The sequence below is a fragment of the Onychostoma macrolepis genome, chromosome 02, assembly GCF_012432095.1.
Source record: "Onychostoma macrolepis isolate SWU-2019 chromosome 02, ASM1243209v1, whole genome shotgun sequence".
NCBI classification, from domain to species: Eukaryota; Metazoa; Chordata; class Actinopteri; order Cypriniformes; family Cyprinidae; genus Onychostoma; species Onychostoma macrolepis.
In genome coordinates this window covers 32,763,304-32,786,030 of record NC_081156.1, presented here as the reverse complement: position 1 = coordinate 32,786,030, position 22,727 = coordinate 32,763,304, and the positions used below count along the sequence as shown (strand labels likewise).

At 37.1% G+C, this 22,727-nt stretch overlaps 1 protein-coding gene across 2 annotated transcripts in view; it reads right to left on the bottom strand.

Moving 5' to 3' along the window:
* The window catches only part of LOC131520511 (CUGBP Elav-like family member 5), a 183,483-nt gene extending 162,016 nt beyond the window's left edge, over positions 1–21,467 (bottom strand). For both annotated transcript variants that reach the window (XM_058744797.1, XM_058744806.1), the window contains exons 1-2: positions 20,976–21,467; positions 9,584–9,666 (exon numbers count right to left, since the gene is read on the bottom strand). In XM_058744797.1, the coding sequence (XP_058600780.1) occupies positions 9,584–9,666; positions 20,976–21,342 (450 nt within the window). In that variant the 5' untranslated portion in view covers positions 21,343–21,467. The remainder of the gene's footprint in view (positions 1–9,583; positions 9,667–20,975) is intronic.
* Positions 21,468–22,727: the final 1,260 nt, after the last annotated feature.

Below are 22,727 nucleotides of genomic sequence, written 5' to 3'. Positions count from 1 at the left end.
GTTCAACATTGTGTTATCAAGATTGCGCTTTTTCAGAAGGGGTTTAACGACTGCAGTTTTCAGGGAGTTTGGAAAAGTCCCAGTAAGAAGTGAGGCGTTCACTACTTCTAAGAGATCTGCTTCTAAACAGTTAAGCACACTTTTGAAAAAAGATGTGGGAAGTGTGTCAAGATAGCATGTTGACGATGTATGGTGCTGTACTATTTCTTTCAAAATTTTGCTATCAATTGCTTCAAAAACAGACATAGTCACTTCTTTTTGAAATTGCGGTCGAATCTGTGTGACCTCTGCAAAACTAGATATGCCAATCTCCTTTGTGATATTATTGATCTTCTCAGAAAAGAAGGAAGCAAACTGTCGGAGAGTATTTCACTGGGAATCTGACTTGGGGGGTTTGTCAGTCTCTCCACAGTAGCAAAAAGAGTGCGAGAGTTGTTTAGGTTACTGTTTATAAGGTTTGAGAAGAAGGTCTGTCTAGCTGTGGCTAGTTCCACATTGAAAGCATGAAGGCTGTCTTTATAGATGCTATAGTGAATTTCAAGTGTTTAAATCTAGATTAAAGACACATCTCTTTAGCCAAGCATTCATATAATGCATCATATATAATCTTGTACTGCAGTTATATCTGATTAAATGCACATTATTATTCTTTAGCTTGGGTTGAACAAATCATTTTTACTTGGTTGGAACAGCAGCTACGCTAATTATGTCTCTGTTTGTTTCTCTGTTTCTGCAGCTAGGAATTACACAAGCTTCAGTCTGGATCCAACCCTTAAAAGATCTGAGATGACCGAACACCTTAGAAGAGATGGTGCCAACCCCTCAGAGGACCAACCCTGAAACAACACATAGAACTACCAAATTTTGCTATAAGTTTGATTGCAACGTATAATCATTGCTGTTAATAGTGTTCATCGTCTGTTTGATTACATCATTAACTGATTTTTACCGTACATTTCTGCCATATGTACATCAACTTGACATAGTCACCACTGATAAGCTACTACTAAATATATTGTAGAAACTTAATTTCCAGTAATGCTGCTTTGCAACGATTTGTATCATGAAAAGCGCTATACAAATAAACTTGAATTGAATTGAAAGATCTCACTATGAACTCTACCGCTTCTTATCAATTGATCTGATGCATTATCCACATACATTTTATAGCTCTATACTCTTACTGTATGACATTGATTCATTTAGGTCTGTTTTTTTCCTCTTGGTTCAATGCAGATTAACTGACGCTGAACTCAACTGAGTATGTCAGAGGAATATACACTGCCTTTAGATGAACTGTAAAACAAGAGAGCCAAGAAAAGCAAAGGTGCAACTACGGGTGTCCACTGGCAGCGCGTTTGCTTGAGTGTGTATTTGTGCTGGCTGAAATTGCATTTTTTTTCTCATTACACTTACACTGATAACAGGCTTGCTGCCGTTTCTATGGCAACTATAGATCCCTCAAGCTGTGCCGCGCTGAAGGATGTCGAGAACAGCGGATAGAGAACGAACACACACACACATAGAGATCCTGTGTATCTACAGCTGAGCTCTATTGAGATTGACTCCCAGCTGTGATCCTTCCCAAAGCCTCAGAGTTATTGAAAACGCAAAACTGCTATTTACAATCTATACATGGCGATGAAAACCATTATAGACCCCTATAGCCATATTACACACTCAACTGGTTTTGCTTTAGAGTCCAGATTTGCATTGTCGACTCAATACAGCATCAGAATTGTTTATGGTATAAAATGGTTTCATACTAATAAGCCACAACACAAAACAACACTGAAGTCCAGGCCTCCCTCTCTATGTTTTTCTCCTCCGCTCCTTAATTTCCCTAAATACATGCAGACTGTGTGTCCACAATGGTTTTTCTTGTTATCGCTGTGCCTTCCTGTGAATCGCCCTGCAGGGATTCATAAGCTTTACTGAACTAAAACAAATGAATGTAAGATGAGTTCAGGTGAATCGAATGGATTTTGTGTGGAATTGAAGTGAATTGAACTGATTTCAAATTCATTGCTGTCATTTAATTATTTTCAGTAAATTAAGAATTCTGTCAAAAATTGATGCAGAATTGCCACACGACAATTAAGTCAACATGAAGACATATTTTCAACCTTGATAAATAATACATTCTGTTTCAGTCAGAAATATGTCACATTACAGAAGTAAAATTGGTAAAAGTAAGGTTGCGAACTGCATTTCCAGGGTCCATACACCATTTGACCAATACATTTTCATGATATTTCCAGTTGTTTACGATTACTGGATGTTAAAAAACATTTCAATGAGAAACTGATATATTAATTGATGTATTTATTATTTATTTATTAGCTATTTATTGGCTATATATTTATATAAAAACAGACCCTAAACTGACCACTATCGACTCATTTGAGTCTATTTCTTATTTGTGTTTATTTTAGTTTTAATAAATAATTAAATAATTTTGAATATGATTATTAAAGATTATATATGTGTATATATATATACACACACAGTATCTCACAGAAGTGAGTACACCCCTCACATTTTTGTAAATATTTTATTATATATTTTCTTGTGACAACACTGAAGAAATTCAAAACTTTGCTACAATGTAAAGTAGTGAGTGTACAGCTTGTATAACAGTGTAAATTTGCTGTCCCCTCAAAATAACTCAACACACAGCCATTAATGTCTAAACCGCTGGCCACAAAAGTTAGTACACCCCTAAGTGAAAATGTCCAAATTGGGCCCAATTAGCCATTTTCTTTCCCCAGTGTCATATGACTCGTTAGTGTTACAAGGTCTCAGGTGTGAATGGGGAGCAGGTGTGTTAAATTTGGTGTTATCGCTCTCACTCTCTCATACTGGTCACTGGAAGTTCAACATGGCACCTCATGGCAAAGAACTCTCTGAGGATCTGAAAAAAAGAATTGTTGCTCTACATAAAGATGGCGTAGGCTATAAGAAGATTTCCAAGACCCTGAAACTGAGCTGCAGCACGGTGGCCAAGACCATACAACGGTTTAACAGGACAGGTTCCACTCAGAAAAGGCCTTGCCATGGTCGACCAAAGAAGTTGAGTGCACGTGCTCAGCATCATATCCAGAGGTTGTGTTTGGGAAATAGACGTATGAGTGCTGCCAGCATTGCTGCAGAGGTTGAAGGGGTGGGGGGTCAGCCTGTCAGTGCTCAGACCATACGCCGCACACTGCATCAAATTGGTCTGCATGGCTGTCGTCCCAGAAGGAAGCCTCTTCTAAAGATGATGCACAAGAAAGCCCGCAAACAGTTTGATGAAGACAAGCAGACTAAGGACATGGATTACTGGAACCATGTCCTGTGGTCTGATGAGACCAAGATAAACTTATTTGGTTCAGATTGTGTCAAGCATGTGTGGCGGCAACCAGGTGAGGAGTATAAAGACAAGTGTGTCTTGCCTACAGTCAAGCATGGTGGTGGGAGTGTCATGGTCTGGGGCTGCATGAGTGCTGCCGGCACTGGGGAGCTACAGTTCATTGAGGGAACCATGAATGCTAACATGTACTCTGACATACTGAAGCAAAGCATGATCCCCTCCCTTCAGAGACTGGGCTGCAGGGCAGTATTCCAACATGATAACGACCCCAAACACACCTCCAAGACGACCACTGCCTTGCTAAAGAAGCTGAGGGTAAAGGTGATGGACTGGCCAAGCATGTCTCCAGACCTAAACCCTATTGAGCATCTGTGGGGCATCCTCAAACGGAAGGTGGAGGAGCGCAAGGTCTCTAACATCCACCAGCTCCGTGATGTTGTGATGTCGTCATGAGTGGAAGAGGACTCCAGTGGCAACCTGTGAAGCTCTGGTGAACTCCATGCCCAAGAGGATTAAAGCAGTGCTGTAAAATAATGGTGGCCACACAAAATATTGACACTTTGGGCCCAATTTGAACATTTTCACTTAGGGGTGTACTCACTTTTGTGTCCAGTGGTTTAGACATTAATGGCTGTGTGTTGAGTTATTTTGAGGGGACAGCAAATTTACACTGTTATACAAGCTGTACACTGTTCACTACTTTACATTTTAGCAAAGTGTCATTTCTTCAGTGTTGTCACATGAAAAGATATAATAAAATATTTACAAAAATGTGAGGGGTGTAGTCACTTCTGTGAGATATACATATTTATAAAATGTGTAATGTGTAGAATGCATAGAATATTAGTGGAGAGATAAGTGACTTCTCACATCACTGAATAAGAATTCTTAAAAATTATTTCAGAGAAACTTAAGAGGAGCTATTTTTAGACAATTAAATATTTTAGAGCTAAGCATAACTACAGAAATGTCCATTAAGTTTTAGGATTTTATTCATTTCCGTGAGCAAAATATTTTTTGAGTGGAACATAAAAAAAAAAAGAAAAAAAGAAAAGTAAATTCATATATATTACTAGAGAAATTTCCATGAATTTCTAGGATTTTACTAAATTACATGACCAGCAATCTCCATGTAAAATCCCCAATATTTCCAGGATTACCACGACTGTAGGGACCCTGTGTTTCATGTTGACTATAAAAAATTAGAGAAAAAAATGAAGAAGAATGGAAAAATTACAGGCCAAATGTCAGGCTAGCACCAAACATGCCATCGGCGGGGATTCATATGTATTTCTCCAGCCTCTGATCTTATTTTACTGTGTTCTTTTATTTGAGATGAAAAAATAATGGCCTTTCTGTCCCAGCTGTCCAATAATGTCTTGTACGAATGCAAAACAAGTGTAAGACTCACTGCTTCTCTGTCTCTCTCATCTTCCTCCTCTGACCTCTCGAGCCCCGATGCCCGCTTTCCGCAGACGCTTAATGGAGATGCGGGAACTCTGCCGGCCCGGCTGTGGCTTTCTGTTCAACACACACACAGAAGTGCACATATACGTATGCCTAAGGCTGTCAACATGACCCTCGTCACCCTGTTTGCATATACCATCTCTCTTTTTACTTTCCGTTCCTCTAAACTCGATGTGCCCCGGCGTATTCCTGCACATATTACTCTATTCATCTTCCAGCTCCCTCTATTTATATTCTTTTGCGCTCCATCTCTCTCCTCTTCCTGCTTCCCAGACATCTCTCTGATAAATACCCTAGTTATGAATTATATTGTAGTTCTTGTGGCTGAACCAACCGGAGCGCAATAATTTCTCATAGTACAACAATACAATCTGACAACCCGATAGAGCTCTTAAATAAAAGGAAAGTAAGGAAACGGCGCACACACACACCATAAATTTCCTTCAGACATTTCCGTTGAGTCGTCTGACTTTATGGGAAACCGGTGAATTAAACAACAGGGTTGACTAGCTCGCACCCTCGATAACAATACAACATGCATTAATCAGTATTAGTGAACATCTATGTGATTGATTGTGCCCTCAATTCATCTGTTTTGCATTAGATCTGTGACCTCAATTGCTCCTGTGTGTTTAGTTGAACCTGGACCCAAAAAATAAACCTAAAATTCATGTTTACTAGGTACAATGAACACATCTGAGGACAAACTTCTTCTTATTAATAATACACTACTGTTCTAAAGTTTGAGGTTGTTGAGATTTTTTAATATTTAAAAAGTCTCACCAAGGCTGCATTTATTTGATTATTTAGAAAATACATTAAAAATTGTGAATTATTATTACAGTTTAAAATGAACTGTTTTCTTTTTGATTATATTGTAAAATGTCATTTATTCCTGTGATTTCAAAGCTGAATTTTCAGCATCATTACTGCAGTCTTCAGTGTCACATGATCCTTTGGAAATCATTCTAATATGCTGATTTGATGCTCAAGAAACATTTCTTCTTATTATTAATGTTGAAAACAGTTGTTCTGCTTCATATTTTTGTGGAAACCATTAATATCCTCCCCAAATGGCATCTCTTGCTGCTTAATTGCATTGCATCTGATTAGGACTCAGTGTAAAATGATGGCAGTTGTCAAAAATCTGGCTCGGCGTGACTAACGAAGCCCAAACTAAATCTTGCAAACCACATTTACTAAAACCATTTGTCCCAATCCCAGAGCAGAAATATACTCAGCCGGCCAAAAAACAAGCCAGCGAGTGACTGCTGTTTCCTGTTTCTAAACCAGTTCAGGTGTCACATGACTGACTGTTATTCCACTGACACCACGTCTGCTCCTGAAATAGTCTCTCCAGCCTAAAATTACGCTCTACTGCTCTCTTTTACAGTGACCCCACTCCAAACACATACACAGAAACACACACCTCAGAGTAAAAGTAGCTCATTTCTTTTTAAGATGCCAGTTCTATAATCGGGATCCATTCAGACACATTCAGGGTTCAAAATGCACGTCTTAAACTGAAAATAATGCCTAGTATTATCATAATGCACTGTGCTACACGTCCCAATAAGACTAAGGTTTGCTTGGACATCAGAGTATGAGTGAACCTCAAGAAACCTGTCAAGAACAAAAGAACAAGTTCACGTCATACTCCACCCCAAAACTTACTTTTTCCATTAAGACATTTTCATCATGATGATAAAGAACATCCATTCTATAACGGTCATTATTTTATTGTGTAAAATGTTATATAATAATAATGTATTTAATTATAATATAATAATTATTATACAGTATTGTAGCATTTATTGTACTGTCTTTAATTTGTGCTGATTTAAATAAAATATTTATATTGCAGTAATGTTTATCAGACTATTGAGAAAAATCATCAAGAATAATGAGAGTTATATAAACATCCACAAGTAAAACAAGATTTGAGGGTAAAGCTGAGCCATGAGACCAAAATAAATAAATAAATAACACTACTAATTAATTAATTAAAATAGTAAATAATTAAATAAGAAACACAATTTACACTATTTATTTCAATTCAATAAAAATAAATATTTGAAAATATAAAAATGCATTTTTCATTGACAAGACAATGTCAACAAACTAGAAAAATCACCTCTTAATTGGCCAGTTGGAAAACTAAAAAACAAACTTCACGAAAAACGAACTTCTTACATCTTTCTTTGATTTTGGGGTAACAACAAACCTGTTCTTGGCACGTTTCACACGATTCAGCTGTGTGTGTTTCTGTATAAGTTCCAGAAGTGCATGTATATGGAAATATTCATATTGTGTTTTTCTGCATCTGTGTGTGTGATCCAACAAGGTTAATGTCCGTAACCTTTACATAAATCTACTGCGGCTCTTTTCCAGCGTTGTGTTTTCCGGCAGCTGGCTCACGGCAGAGACAGAGCCCACGGGAACGTATGAATGTGCAGCCACATGTTTGCTCATGACAGTCCAACATGAGTACATGAGCCAAGCAAACCCTATAGCTCACCTCTGATTAACTCATGCTGCATTCCCTACGGAACCCACATCATCTAAATATACAGCTCCATTTACACACATGCACACTTAAAATAAAGCTTCTTTACTAGCATTGATGGCTCTATGAAGAACCTTAAACATCCATGGAATCTTTCCATTACCAAAAGGTTCTTTATAGTGGCATTTTTTTTTTAAATGGTTATTCTAAGAACTGTTCACTGAAAGGTTCTTTGGGGAAGCAAAAATGGCATCGCTACGAAAAAACAAACAAAAAAACCCCACTTTTTGAACTTTTATTTGTAAAGGAATAGTTCTTCGAAAAATTAACATTTGCTGAAAAAGTCCATCCCCTGTTGTCCTCTGACAACAAAATCCACCAACATATTAAACATGACTGTTTCAGCTTGTAAATGGTGCTTCTGTGCAGATTTCTCTCCCGATTCAGACAAGACGACTTTTTCACCAGAGGAAGTAATTTTAGTTTGAAGTTGAAAACATGTTAACGATGGATTTGTTTCTTACAAACATGCAGTTTTTGGCTTCTCAAGATGTTAATTGATGGACTGGAGTGGTGTGGATTATTGTGAAGTTTTTATCAGCTGTTTGACTTTCATTCTGACGGCACCTATTCACTTCAGAAGAGGATCCATGATGGCAAGTGATGTAATGCAACATTTCTCCAAATCTTTTCTGATGAAAAAAATAAAAACTCATCTACATCTTAGATGGCCTTTCAGCAAATACTCATTTTTGGGTGAACTATTTCTTTAAGCGTGTATGAAAGAGAAATCTCTTTAATATCACAACTGCAGTTTCTAGAAAACAATGTTAAATGGAGATCAAATGGAGACAAAAGAGTTTCCTGTGGAAAAGACACTAGTAATCTCAGTGTATCTTCTCTGCTCTGCTGCCATGCACACAACATTGAATTAGCAGGAGAAACACGTCATGAAACATCATTTCCTCTGTGTGAGGTGAACTTGAACAGACTGACAGTAAAGAGCTGAAGGCATGATGAGATAAAACATGTCTAACATCTGCCACACACAAACTTCTGATGGATGTGTTTGCCCTCAGAACCAATGACCACCGGATGTTACAGAAAAGTTACAGGGATGACAATTTGAGGAGAAAAATGGACACTTCCACTAGTTTTGGCATGATGGTTCACCCAAAACATTTTCTACTCATTTTTACCTTCTTTAGGCCACAAAGGCAGCTGCTTTTTTTAATCAAAATTAGTGCTGTCAAACGATTAATCGCATACAAAATAAAACTTTTTGTTTGCATAATATATGTGTGTTCTGTGTATATTTAAAATGTATATATGAACACACACACATACTGTATATAATTTGAAAATATGTACATGTTTATATTTATATTCATATAATTTATATTATAAATAAATATATTGAATATATAAACATATTTCTGAAATATGTACATGCATGTGTGTGTATTTATATATATACATAATAAATATACAGGGTGTACAATCGTTTCACGGCACTAATCAAAATTGTCCATTTTGCTCTCTTTTTTTTTTGCACAACAAAAGTGCATGATGACCAGAGGCTGTCAAGCTCCAAAAACAACCAAAATGTATCAATAAAAGTGCTTATTTAAAATCTCTTGTTGATAATATAATCATAAAATACACAACTGGACAAAGTGATTCAAAAATCTTAAAAGAGACACTTAATAAAGTGACTGCAACAATTTTTTTCTTTCATAAAAAGCATAATTTAAAAAAAGTTAAAGGCAATAATTTCCATTCAAAGTTTAATTTATTAAGCTAATTCCTTTTTAGAAATTGACAGCCACTGAGCACTTTCATTGCACGGAAAACAACCTGCTTTTTTGAGGTTGTAAATAAAACAAAAAATATTAGGGAATGAGATACAAGAATACTATTTCTATCTTTCTACTTCAAACTTTCAATGTGTTACTCGCCATTTGTTTCTTTTTACTAGCAATTTCTGAGTAAATAAATGTTTACATAAGGAGTTTCAAGAAACATAGGAGCAATTTTTGCTGAACTATTCCTTTAAGCTTTCCTACAAAGTTGTGATATTAAAGTTGTGAAATCTTGATTGCATGTCGCAAACATATCAAGAGTACACAGGAGAAGTAGAAAACAGTGTCATTTGAAGTTGTTACTGAACTGCGTTCAACGGTTAGACCTTTTCTGCCTGAAATAGATGAAACAAAAAGCCATTAGAGAAATACAGAGAGAGATTAAAAGAGACATACCCCTGGCAGAGTCTTCTGTTCATGCAATGCATTCTGGGCTTTGATGGCTGATTCACGAGCGCAGTAGGTGAGGAACGCGCAGCCTGTAAAAATGAGACGAGAATCAGATACGGAACTGCACACCTCTACACAAAACACACACACACACTCATGTACCAAAGCTGTGTGTTTCACTTCCACGCTGCCATTTATCACAAAACAGAGTTGTAAACTTGATTTTTACGTTCTGAGCAAACATGAGTGATGTTGCTGTTGTGATGCAAGTGTGTTCTGGGTTGTTGCCAGCATTGCTATGCGGTTGCAATAGTAATAGTGATGTTTGACTTAGAATTAACATACATTAACATGTATTAGATATATTAATTTAGCAGCTTCTGTTATTCAAAGTGACTTACAAATAAAGGACATCACATGCATTCTGCAACAATGCCACATTTAAAGTATACAGTAGATTTGGAACAGGGTTACGACCCTCCCGCCAGTGTTTTTGGCTGCCCTGACCTCGTAACCTCAGCTCAACGCCTCTGCTCCCAAAAGAGCAGCTAGAAATGATTTCCAATGACCATGATCAGGCATCAGTCACGTCTGTCATTCTGTGCTCTCTCTCTCTCTCTCTCACGGGTGTGTGGCTGGTGTGGCCACAATAAACTTTCAGCACATTAATTAATTTACCACAAGCAGGATATGATGTCACACTCTATGGCTTCTGTTTATTCTGTTCTATAGTATGTATACAGTTCTTGTAACTTTGAATAAAAACCATTAATAATGATTTTTTTTTTTTTTTTTTTTGTAAACTACTACTTTTTTAATAAGATATTAATTGTGAATAGTGTTGTTATTGTTAACTTAAAAAAAAAAAAAAGGTTTGTAGTTAACTGAAATAAAGCTGGAAAATATAAATATTAGATGAAAATTAAAAAAGATTCAAATCAATATTAAAAAACAATAACGTAATGTAAAATACTTTTGAAAAACACAAACAATATTGTTATTGTAAAGCAAAACTTTTTAAAAATAGTTTTCATTAAATAAAATAAAAATATAAATATCAGACAAAGAACTTACTTAAATATATATATTCACATTTTGGCTAGCAAACAGCTTGATTAGGTGCATTTCAATATTTTAAATCCTGAATTGTCTAAATTCTGTCTTGCAAGTTGGTTTTGTGCTAATCAGAAAGTCTTCAAAAAAAACAATATTAAAAAAGGTCAAGATTAATTAAAACTATTTTAAGAAGCACATTCCATTCTATGTTTTCTACATCTTCATATTCAAATTCAGCCTCTCCTGAACATTAAAACACAAATAAATGAATTATATTCTGAATTAAAACTACTGCATTTCCCATTGGAGCCAGCTCTCCAAGATCAGACAAAGAATCCAAAAGAATTTTAAAACAGTTTGGGGCCTGACCAGCATGTTCGCATTCCCATCCATTGTTCTGACGGTGATATTTTCACAGCTCCAGTATAATTGGCTTGTAATGATTGCCGTTATAGGAGCAGTAGTCTAGCGTAACCTGTAAACCTTAATTAAACCAGTCACATTCAGATGGACCCAAACCAACCCTCTGAGCGCAGCCGCGTGTCCGGAGCGAACGGACCACCTCATGTAGAACTAATCACACACACACACACAGAGGGAACGGCGTTTAGAGAGAGCAGAGAGTGTAACAGCTCTCATATGTATTCATGTTGCACACCTGTCCGTGTCTGTTCAACAGGAATATCACTAATACATGAACACTGGCACAGCATGCAGACAACTAACATTCTCTATAAATCAACACAATCTCATTAGCAGCTCATCCATGCCACAACAGATTAAAAAGCTTGTAAAACTAGTTTAAAGACCCAATGAATCTGTTTTGACATTCACAGTTTACTATCCTGCATTGATGTATTACCTATTGAAAATGGAAGCTCAGCTGGAACATATAAAAAAAAAGGCGGCAACACTTTGCAATAAGTTCCTATTAGTAAATTTTAATTATTGCATTAACATAACAATGAACTACACTGTCACTGGGGCAGCACTCTTTCAAAAGATACTAATATATAGTTTTAAGGTACTAATATGTACTATTTAGGGGAAAATAAGATGTACCTTTTAGCTTCTGTACCTTATCACCCCAGTGACAGCTTTGCACCTTTTTTTTTCTGAGAATGTAACATTTGTTATAGTACTTATTTATCTTTGTTAATGTTAGTTAATAAGAATATAACACAATATTAAACTTTTATACAAGATTGAACCTTTTCTTTTGTTAATTTATTACTAAATGTAGAAATAAAGATGAATTAATAAAGGATTTAGAAGTATTTTGCATTGTTAGTTCATGTTAATGAGTTAGTAGTTAACTAATGTTAACAGTTGAAACCTTATAAACTGTTCCCAAAAAGCTTTTTGTTTTTCTTTTTATAGGTTGGCAAAAATTACACTTGACAGCTTCTACCAATGAGCAAAAAACAAAAAAACACTTTCCTGGTCTTATTGTGAACACTTTACTGAAAGAAAAACTTTAGTAAACTTTCATCAAAATGCAATAATTTGTTCCTGAAACTCTTCAGTGCCTTTTACTGAACCACCTGTGTGTAATATAGACACTTTTCACAATCTAATCAATCCTTGCTAGATCAAATAAAATGTTTTCTTCTTTTAATGTCCACCAGAGCTGCATTTATTTGATAAAAATACAGTAAAATTGGTAAAACTGTAAAATATTACAATTTAATATTTGTTTTCTATGTGAATGAATATATTTTAAAATGTCATTTATTCCTGTGACCGAAGCTGTATTTTCAGCATCATTACTCCAGTCTTTAGTGTCACATGATCCTTCAGAAATCATTCTAATATGCTGATTTGCTGCTCAAGCAACATTTCTTACTATAAGCAATGTTAAAAACAGTTGGACTGCTTCATATTGTTTTGGTATACATGATTCAATCATTACTATCCCGTTTTAGTCAGAAGTGAGTCTTGTTACTGAAACAAAATGGATTGCAAATTTCATGTTAACGTTAAGAAAAACAAGGTCATGATTGGGTTCATTCGGGACAGTACGGCACAACTACAGTGCTGACAGAAAGAAACCCAGCGTTTGGCTTTATACACCAGAGCATTACATGCCGGCTAATTTAAAGATAGAGACAGATAATTGCATTCAGGCAGTGTTATTTTGCACATTTGATATCTGTGTAGTATCAAGCTCGGATCAATACATTCTGGGAGCAGAAAATGATAGTCATCTCCTTATCATTTTCCATTAAAATCCCCTTTTGATAACATTTCATCACGGGCTGGTGGAAAGGAAAAGAAAGAAAGAGAGAGAGAGAGGGAATGATAGGGAGATAAAAAGAGAGTAAAAGAAAGGTTTTTGTAGCTCCATAAAAACAGCTTTATCTCCTTTGTTTGCCCCCAAACGCTCCAAAAACGGGCCGCACTGGATTATGGGCTATAAATTATATTAAAATCTCTCCGTTATAGTAATTTCATTTTCTCTTCTAAAACAAATCTCAGCCCAGCAAACACAAAACACTGGAAGCCAAACAGTTTCTGGACAACTTTTCTGAGGTTACTTCTGAATTAAACGACTCTATTGGCAATTATTTATGTGAGTTTTAACTCAACATGACTTCATTATGTCCGAGCGACTTCACCGCAAAACAGCTTGAGGACTGGAACAAATTTAGATGAGTATTTTAAACAATGTGCCACATATTTCAGCCAATATCTAGATTGTTTGTGGTTTAAAACTATACTTTATCACCAACCAAAAATGTTTGCAAAAGCAAACTTCAACAAGACACATGATTTGAAAAATGCATATTATTCAACACATTAGCAACTGTATCTCGTTATTTGTCTGAAGCGTAATGACCTGTCCACACAGAGATCAGAAATGTGACCCTGGACCACAAAACCAGTCTTAAGTGATTGAGATTCATACATCATCTGAAAGCTGAATAAATAAGCTTTCCATTGATGTATGGTTTGTTAGGATCGGAGATACAACTATTTGAAAATCTGGAATCTGAGGGTGCAAAAAAATCCAAATATTAAGAAAATCGCCTTTAAAGTTGTCCAAATGAAGTTCTTAGCAATGCATATTACTAATCAAAAATGAAGTTTTTATACATTTACGGTAAGAAATTTACAAAATATCTTCATGGAACATGATCCTCTACTTAATAACCTAATGATTTTTGGCATAAAAGAAAAATGTATAATTTTGAGCCATACAATGTATTTTTGGCTATTGCTACAAATATACCCCAGCGACTTAAGACTGGTTTCGTGGTCCAGGGTCACAAATGTGCTCAGAAATGTGGACCTCTCACAGGTTTTTTTTTTTTTATCTACACATGTTGGAAAGGCAATGAAATGCAATTACGGTTGACTTCCTACCCTCCATTACCCAAACATTAAATAGCCATTACGTTATATGACACTATATTTAAATATATCTTTTCTGTATAAAAATGTAATTGTGACATCATTTCTCAGAGCCAAGATCTGCCTTCTTTTCTCTGCACCACCGGTCACATTTATACACACATACAGTGGGTACGGAAAGTATTCAGACCCCCTTAAATTTTTCACTCTTTGTTATATTGTAGGCATTTGCTAAAATCATTTAAGTTCTTTTTTTTTTTTTTTCTCATTAATGTACACACAGCACCCCATATTGACAGAAAAACACAGAATTGTTGACATTTTTGCAGATTTATTAAAAAAGAAAAACTGAAATATCACATGGTCCTAAGTATTCAGACCTTTTGCTGTGGCACTCATATATTTAACTCAGGTGCTGTCCATTTCTTCTGATCATCCTTGAGATGGTTCTACACCTTTATTTGAGTCCAGCTGTGTTTGATTATACTGATTGGACTTGATTAGGAAAGCCACACACCTGTCTATATAAGACCTTACAGCTCACAGTGCATGTCAGAGCAAATGAGAATCATGAGGTCAAAGGAACTGCCTGAAGATCTCAGAGACAGAATTGTGGCAAGGCACAGATCTGGCCAAGGTTACAAAAAAAATTCTGCTGCACTTAAGGTTCCTAAGAGCACAGTGACCTCCATAATCCTTAAATGGAAGACGTTTGGGACGACCAGAACCCTTCCTAGAGCTGGCTGTCTGGCCAAACTGAGCTATCGGGGGAAGAGCGTTGGTGAGAGAGGTAAAGAAGAACCCAAAGATCACTGTGGCTGAGCTCCAGAGATGCAGTCGGGAGATGGGAGAAAGTTGTAGAAAGTCAACCATCACTGCAGCCCTCCACCAGTCGGGGCTTTATGGCAGAGTGGCCCGACGGAAGCCTCTCCTCAGTGCAAGACACATGAAAGCCTGCATGGAGTTTGCTAAAAAGCACCTGATGGACTCCAAGATGGTGAGAAATAAGATTCTCTGGTCTGATGAGACCAAGATAGAACTTTTTGGCCTTAATTCTAAGTGGTATGTGTGGAGAAAACCAGGCACTGCTCATCACCTGTCCAATACAGTCCCAACAGTGAAGCACGGTGGTGGCAGCATCATGCTGTGGGGTGTTTTTCAGCTGCAGGGACAGGACGACTGGTTGCAATCGAGGAAAAGATGAATGCGGCCAAGTACAGGGATATCCTGGACGAAAACCTTCTCCAGAGTGCTCAGGACCTCAGACTGGGCTGAAGGTTTACCTTCCAACAAGACAATGACCCTAAGCACACAGCTAAAATAACGAAGGAGTGGCTTCACAACAACTCCGTGACTGTTCTTGAATGGCCCAGCCAGAGCCCTGACTTAAACCTAATTGAGCATCTCTGGAGAGACCTGAAAATGGCTGTCCACCAGTGTTTACCATCCAACCTGACAGAACTGGAGAGGATCTGCAAGGAGGAATGGCAGAGGATCCCCAAATCCAGGTGTGAAAAACTTGTTGCATCTTTCCCAAAAAGACTCATGGCTGTATTAGATCAAAAGGGTGCTTCTACTAAATACTGAGCAAAGGGTCTGAATACTTAGGACCATGTGATATTTCAGTTTTTCTTTTTTAATAAATCTGCAAAAATGTCAACAATTCTGTGTTTTTCTGTCAATATGGGGTGCTGTGTGTACATAAAAAAAAAAAAAAGAAAAAGAACAAATGATTTTAGCAAATGGCTGCAATATAACAAAGAGTGAAAAATTTAAGGGGGTCTGAATACTTTCCGTACCCACTGTATGTACACATACATAAGCTGTAATTAAACAAATATATTTACTTGAAATTCATGATATTTTGATATTCAAAAGGAAAGATTTTGGAACTGCCACAAAAGAGAGCTGATGCTTCTGTTCTATGAAAATAGCCAAATGATATACACTACTGATCAAAATTCTGCTCACCAAGGCTGCATTTTTTAAATTAAAAATCCAGTAAAAACAGTAATATTGTGAAATATTATTACAATTTAAAATAGCTGTTTCCAATTTTAATATATTTTCAAATGTAATTTATTTCTGTGATCAAAACTGAATTTTTAGCATCATTACTCCAGTCTTCAGTATCACATGACCCTGATTTCCTATTATTATCAATGCTGAAATTAGTTGAGTTGATTCATATTTTTGTGGAAACCATGATACATTTTGTTTTTTTCATGATCCTTTGTAGTGTCCGTAGTGTCATTTTTGATCAATTATGACTGTGGGTGCTGGCACAAAAATGAACAAGATGAAAGACAAACTGTACCTGAGCATATCTAAATGCATCAAATTTTATGACAATATCAAATGCACATGCAGAGAATCATCACATCATAGCAATCATCATAATATACTCATAAGATATTCAATGCAAAAAAGCATTTGGTCCAGTTGCGTTTATATGACACTATATGCAGCAATTTTCATGTGGCAATCAACTAAAAACAACTGACTGTCACAGTAGATGATGTGAATGCTCTTCTATAAGGAAACCTTCACATGCACTAATAAAGACCTCTTCCTCGACCTGAGAGAGCTCAATGCGTAAGGTTACCTTAATAACAGAGAAAGGATTACTCCTAAAAATAAAGTCTGATGGTCTAATTCCATAGATAGATATTTTTAAGTCTTACAAACTACTTCTTTAGAAAACCATGGTGCTTTAAAGAGTCCAAAAAACATTTGAAGATCTGAAGGACCTATAATGGAACATCAAGAACTTTTTAACCATATAGCAACTTCAAAATCCTGAAGCTAAAAATGGTTCTTGATAAGAAGAGGCTTCAACCACTGAAGAACCTTTGTTTTTAACAATGTACTTCAGATTTTGAAGATGAGATGTACTTTCAAATGCATGTAAAAGATACTGTACTTTAAAATGATACTTCATAGTACAGCCTGAAGGTCTACAGCATGCAGTCATTACCCACAATTCCCTTCTCAACAAAACCAATATTCCCTATAACATCTTTCATAATCTGACATCATGCTAAACAGTAATTACCTCAATGCTTCACCTCGCTCCTCTCTTTGCGCTGTCACTGAGTGCCGACGTTAGTCTGAATAACAAGCTTTTACGCACCTACTCGCACGGCACGATACAGGCATTTATTGACAACCCTGATTAAACGTGTGCATGTGAGCACGGGTCAAAGGGAAGCCTGTAAACATGCCGCTTGTGATGATTAATGTTTACCGCTGTGGCCGTTTATCTAATGTGATGCACACATCTACTCTCTTCTTAAAACTAGTATATTTTGATAGAGTTCGCTGTTATTATGTTGCTTAGCTAACAAAATTATATTCCAATAAGCATGAATATGCATAACACAAACAAATATGGTGTAAAACAGGTCTTTTTAATTGCACACTGACCTATTTTATGGTCTGCCATCCTCGGATCGTTTGTTGCGGTGCATTTTGAGATTGCCTTGTAGGGCACATTTGATGCTGCCTTAAAATTTGGCCAAAGAAAGTATCTTAGAAGCAGCATAATCATACCTATAGGCAACAATTTAAAGCATCATGGACACCATTTATAACAAGCTTTTCATGTGCATTATGCCTTAGAATGCTGCCCGTGTAAAAAAAAGAAATCATCTTAAACAGCCTAAAGAAGTTAGTTGGTCTACCAGTGTAGCCTAGTAGACTAGTGTTAGAGATATTTTACACACTTGGAGGTTTAAAAGATACTGAATATTCAGTAATATTATTGATTTGACTGCACTGATGCTATTGGATGAGAACAAAACTGAACTAAATTGAGCTTGATGATGACAATTGTTTTCTGCAGAGATGCAGAAACTGAATTGAATCAACACTCAACAGACTTGATTTGACACTATTGTAGAGCTGCTTTGTAGCTGAAATTGTATTTATTTCATAATTTAATGAACTTTGCACTATCATTGAACTAAACTGAATCAACACTGAACTGAGCGGAGTAATCATACTATTAACTTCTGTAGAGCTGTGTTTGCTTCATAACTAATGAACTTTGCTACATTCACAGTTATTGAACTGAACTGAATCAACAATGAATGAAATTGAGCTGAATAATAACACTATTGTAAATCTGCTTTCCAGCTGAACCTGTATTCATTTCATAATAACTGACATTAACACCATTATTTTCATGTTTATTACAGTGAAGCTGATTTGATACAATCTGTATTGTATTATAAAGCGATATATAAACAAATGTGCCATGACTTGTCAGCTGGTCAGGTTGGGAGACCAGCTAAAGCCAGTGAACCACATTAGGCTGGCTTATGCTATTCTTTTAGCAGGGCTGTGAAAAAGAGTAATTGAAATGTGCATCTAATGCTGTTTTCCATCGATTTCACCCTCGGCCTATTGTGGCAGGTCTTGCACACTCATAGAGCACATTTCATAGCAGTAATTTAATGTCAATGTAAATGATAATCTAACAGCACTGTACTAATAACGTCCCACTGAGACAGCAGTCAACAGAGAGCTTGTGTGTGTATGTGTGTGTGTGAGCGCGTTTGTGAGTGTGACAGGCCTCCTACGCTGATTCATCCTCCCTCTCGCACCCTCCTATGGGCATAAACCATTATTCATTTGTGTGGTGTGTGTGTGAGCATGTGTGTGCCTCTGAGCGTGACAGAAAGGGAATATTTTGAGCAGAAGAAGGGAGGGGGACGCAGATACTCACAGAGGAGTGTGTTGCTTTAAATGGGTTTTCAAGTTCAATTAACATGACGTTTTTAATGAATTAGAGGCCTAAGTTTTCTTTCACTAATAAATGAAATAACCACAGAAAACCTGGGCAAGAATCTGTCTGTTTAAAATGCATATGAAATGTATCACATCCCTCCAGCGCTGCTCTCAAATTAGAGCTTCAGTCAAGTGATATGACCTGCCTAAGACTAGAGAGAAATCCAGGAATATGAGCTCTTTTACTATTACAAATATTATTCTAAGCTTATTTAAAATACAGGAATATATATTGTACATACTGCATAATACAATTTAGATTTGGTTTTGATCCCGCTAAGAAAGAACAACTAAAAATTTGATTGTTTTAGTATCTCATTTGTTTCTCCAAGACAATGAGGTTAAATGCAAAATGAGACTGTTGGTTAATTTTTATGCTGAAAAAAGCCCAAATGTATTTTCTAGAATTTCAGAAGAGATCTCAATATGAACTCAAACATTTCTCATCAAATTCTTCCACAACCAAATGATCTGAGATGCCTTCCACATGCATTTTATAGCGGATCTCAATACATTTTTGGTTCACCAAAGAACCTTTCAGTGAACAGTTCTTAACAGAACCATTATTTTCTTATTGTAAACAAAAAATTTAAATCATTTTCTGCTATAAAGAACCTTTTGTGCATTGGAAAGTTTCCATGGATGTTAAAGGTTCTTCATGGAACCATCAATGCCAATAAGGACCTTTATTTTTATGACAAAAATTGATTTATTTTTGTCTAGAACTATTTTGCAAATTTGACTTTTTTTGAAAATGATTACAAGAATCCATCCACATATACTTCCTAAAGCATCATGTCCTAATTTCTCTTTGTGCATTAATTTGTATGAGATTTTGTTTGTGAATTTGGAAAAAAAAATACATTCTTGCTCAAATAAAGCACTCAAATGCCAAACAAAGAAATACTGAACGTTTAGTGGGTTCACAATTTCTTTAAACAGATAAATTAGCACGTAATGTAAGATTCATGTTTTGCTGTGAATGAGAAACCTCACACCAAATGTTTCACATAGTGAAGAAGAGTGCACGTCGCGCACTGGGAGCTCTTAGTATGCATCATCTGCGCGCAAAGCGGGGCTGCCCTACTTCTGAGAGCACACACAAAAATACGAGATGATACACAAGTGGGAGTGACCACGGTACATCTAGTATCCTTTTTATTGTCATGAAGCAGAGAAGAACAACGCATGAGAAATAGAACAAGAGAGATCTGCCAACATTAGATTGGTCTGAATGACATCTGACAGCATGACAGCAACTGATGTGTGGCTCAATATAATGTGGGACACAAATAGCCTTGTGTTCATGCAACAGAACAAATTTGATGCTTATATTTAAGTAAACAATAATGTTTATCTATTATAAATCTAAATAAATGCTAACCAGGTGCACAGGGTGAACCAGCACAAAAACACAATGCATCGATGTAGTACATGAGAAATAGACCATGTTATTCGAAAAAGAATGACAGAGGTAGGTTTGAATGGCATCTGATAGCATGTACTGATGGGAATCAGTTGTAATAGTACCGACTGTGCTTAAAAACAGTGTGAGAGGGAGGGATTGAGAGGATGGCAATACACAGTGGAATAAATATGTGTGCAACAGAAATTGGATTTTTATATTTTCAGTAAACATTGACCTAGCATGTTACCCTATAATTGAGAGGATGCAATGATCTATCATATCCATTGTGGTTTAATATTGCATAAGGGAGCACAATGAGTTAAAATTTAAGAACAGGGGTAGCATGCACAGTGTGTAAAGGACAAATGCCCGTGCAATCTTATGTTTATAAAGTCATAAATACCAATGTGTAAACTTGTTTTTATCACACATCTTTCAAGAATGGTTAATCAGGTGCGCAACACAGACGCATTAGTGTATTGCATAAAAAACAGACGGTGTATGTTACTTTTATAAAGACTTTGGTTTGAATTCCATAAAATGCATGCTGTCAGATGTCAATCGCTTGTAATCGTGCTGGCAGTGGTATATGGGAGACCAGAATGTGTGCAAAATAAGACCACGCTCCGTGCGTAAAGAACAAATAAATGCGCAACAGAAGAAATTTGATGTTTAGAAGTAAGCGGCGGTGAACAACAACGAGGCAACATATCTTTAGCTCGTAAAGCATAATATAACAGGTAACCCATGTGGCCAAAGCCCTCACCAGCCATTCAAAAGCATCATTACCTTTGTGCATGCCTGTGTAACGGTCCTTGAGGACAGTCAGTTCGTGGATCTTTCCAAACTGTTCGAAAAGAGGTTTGAGGTCCTTCTCCTCCAGGTTGCGCGGGATCTGTCCTATAAAGAGCTTGATGGCATCCTGGTCTTTCATGGTGCCGTTGTCGGGGTGGATGGAGATGGGCTCTGAGCCGTTCATGGGCTTGGGGAAGGTGATGTGCGCGTACTGGGGCTGGTGCGGGATCAGGAGCAGTGGTGCTGCTGCCTGGCTCGGTACCGCCCCCGGTCCAGAAAGGAGCAGGCTGGCGTGGGCAGGCTGAGGATGCTGCTGAGGATGCTGCTGCCTCCTCGCTTCAGTCTGGGTGAATCTAGCCATTCTGCGCGCGGCGGAGAGCGCGATAATAATAACAACATACACACGCACGCACACGCGCCGGGAGAGAGTACGCGCTCAGCTGGAAACGCGACGCTCACTTTCTATTCGACACAAGTCACGCTCGCACCCCCCGCACCTGACGGGAGGAGGAGGAGATGAGAGCCGTGCGCGGTCACGACTCATATGCGCGAGCCCGTAGCGCCACCTGCCGACCAATAGTCAACAGCAGATTGAATATATTTCAATATTTCACAATAATTACAAAGAAATGTACTCCAACAATCTTTGTTGTATTTACAACTTGAAAAATCACTTGTCTGTCCAAAATACAAAACAAAATAGAAAATAAACAAAACACATCAACTGGTCACTGGGGTTCCTCAGGGATCAGTTCTTAGACCCCTCTTCGTCTCAATATACACTAAGGCTACATCAGCAATAGTAGGAAAAAATCAGGTAACACTTTATTTCGATAGTCCACTTTAGACATTCTACTAACAGTAAGTAATTTTGCAACTACATGTCAACTAGCAGTCATTAGAGTATTAGTAGACTGTCTGCTTAATATCTTCTAACATTTTATTTTTATGGGTCCACAACATACAACATACTGACTGAGAAACTTTGCAAGTATATGTCAACTTATTCTACTAACCCTAAACCTACCCTACTGAGAGTTAGTAGACATGTAGTTACAAATTAATGAGAATTAGTTGATATGTAGTTACAAAGTATAGTTAGTAGAATGTCTAAAGTGGACTATCAAAATAAAATGTAACCAAAAATCATGTGCCTGTATAATGGGCCCCCATTATACAGACACGTGGTTTTTCCTACTATTGCTATGGGCAACTGATGACACACAGCTCCATATTTCATTTCAACCAGATGATCCAACAGTAGCTGCATGGATCCCAGGCTGCCCGGCGGACATCTCGGCATGGATGAAAGAACATCACCTATATCTCAATCTGGCAAAGACTGAGCTTCTTGTCTTCCCTGCCACTCTGACTCTACAGCATGATTTCACCATCCAGCTAGGTTCATCTAGTTCAGTCGATGACCATGATTCAGAATGCAGCAGCACGACTGGTTTTCAATGAGCACAAAAGGGCCCATGGCTACCATTTGCAGCTCACATCAAGTTCAAGACACGATGCTTGTATATAAAACTGCCACAGGCTCAGCACCCTCCTACTTCCACTCACTCTTCTCCAGAAGCCTGGGAACTACAAGCGAGTGATGCCTCGTGATACCATCACAAAGAGGCACAATATCACTTTCTAGAACATTTTCGCTCTCCGTTCCTGGCTGGTGGAATGATCTTCCCACTCCCATCCATAATATAAATATACCATTTGCTTTCTCTTTTCTTTAACCCCTGT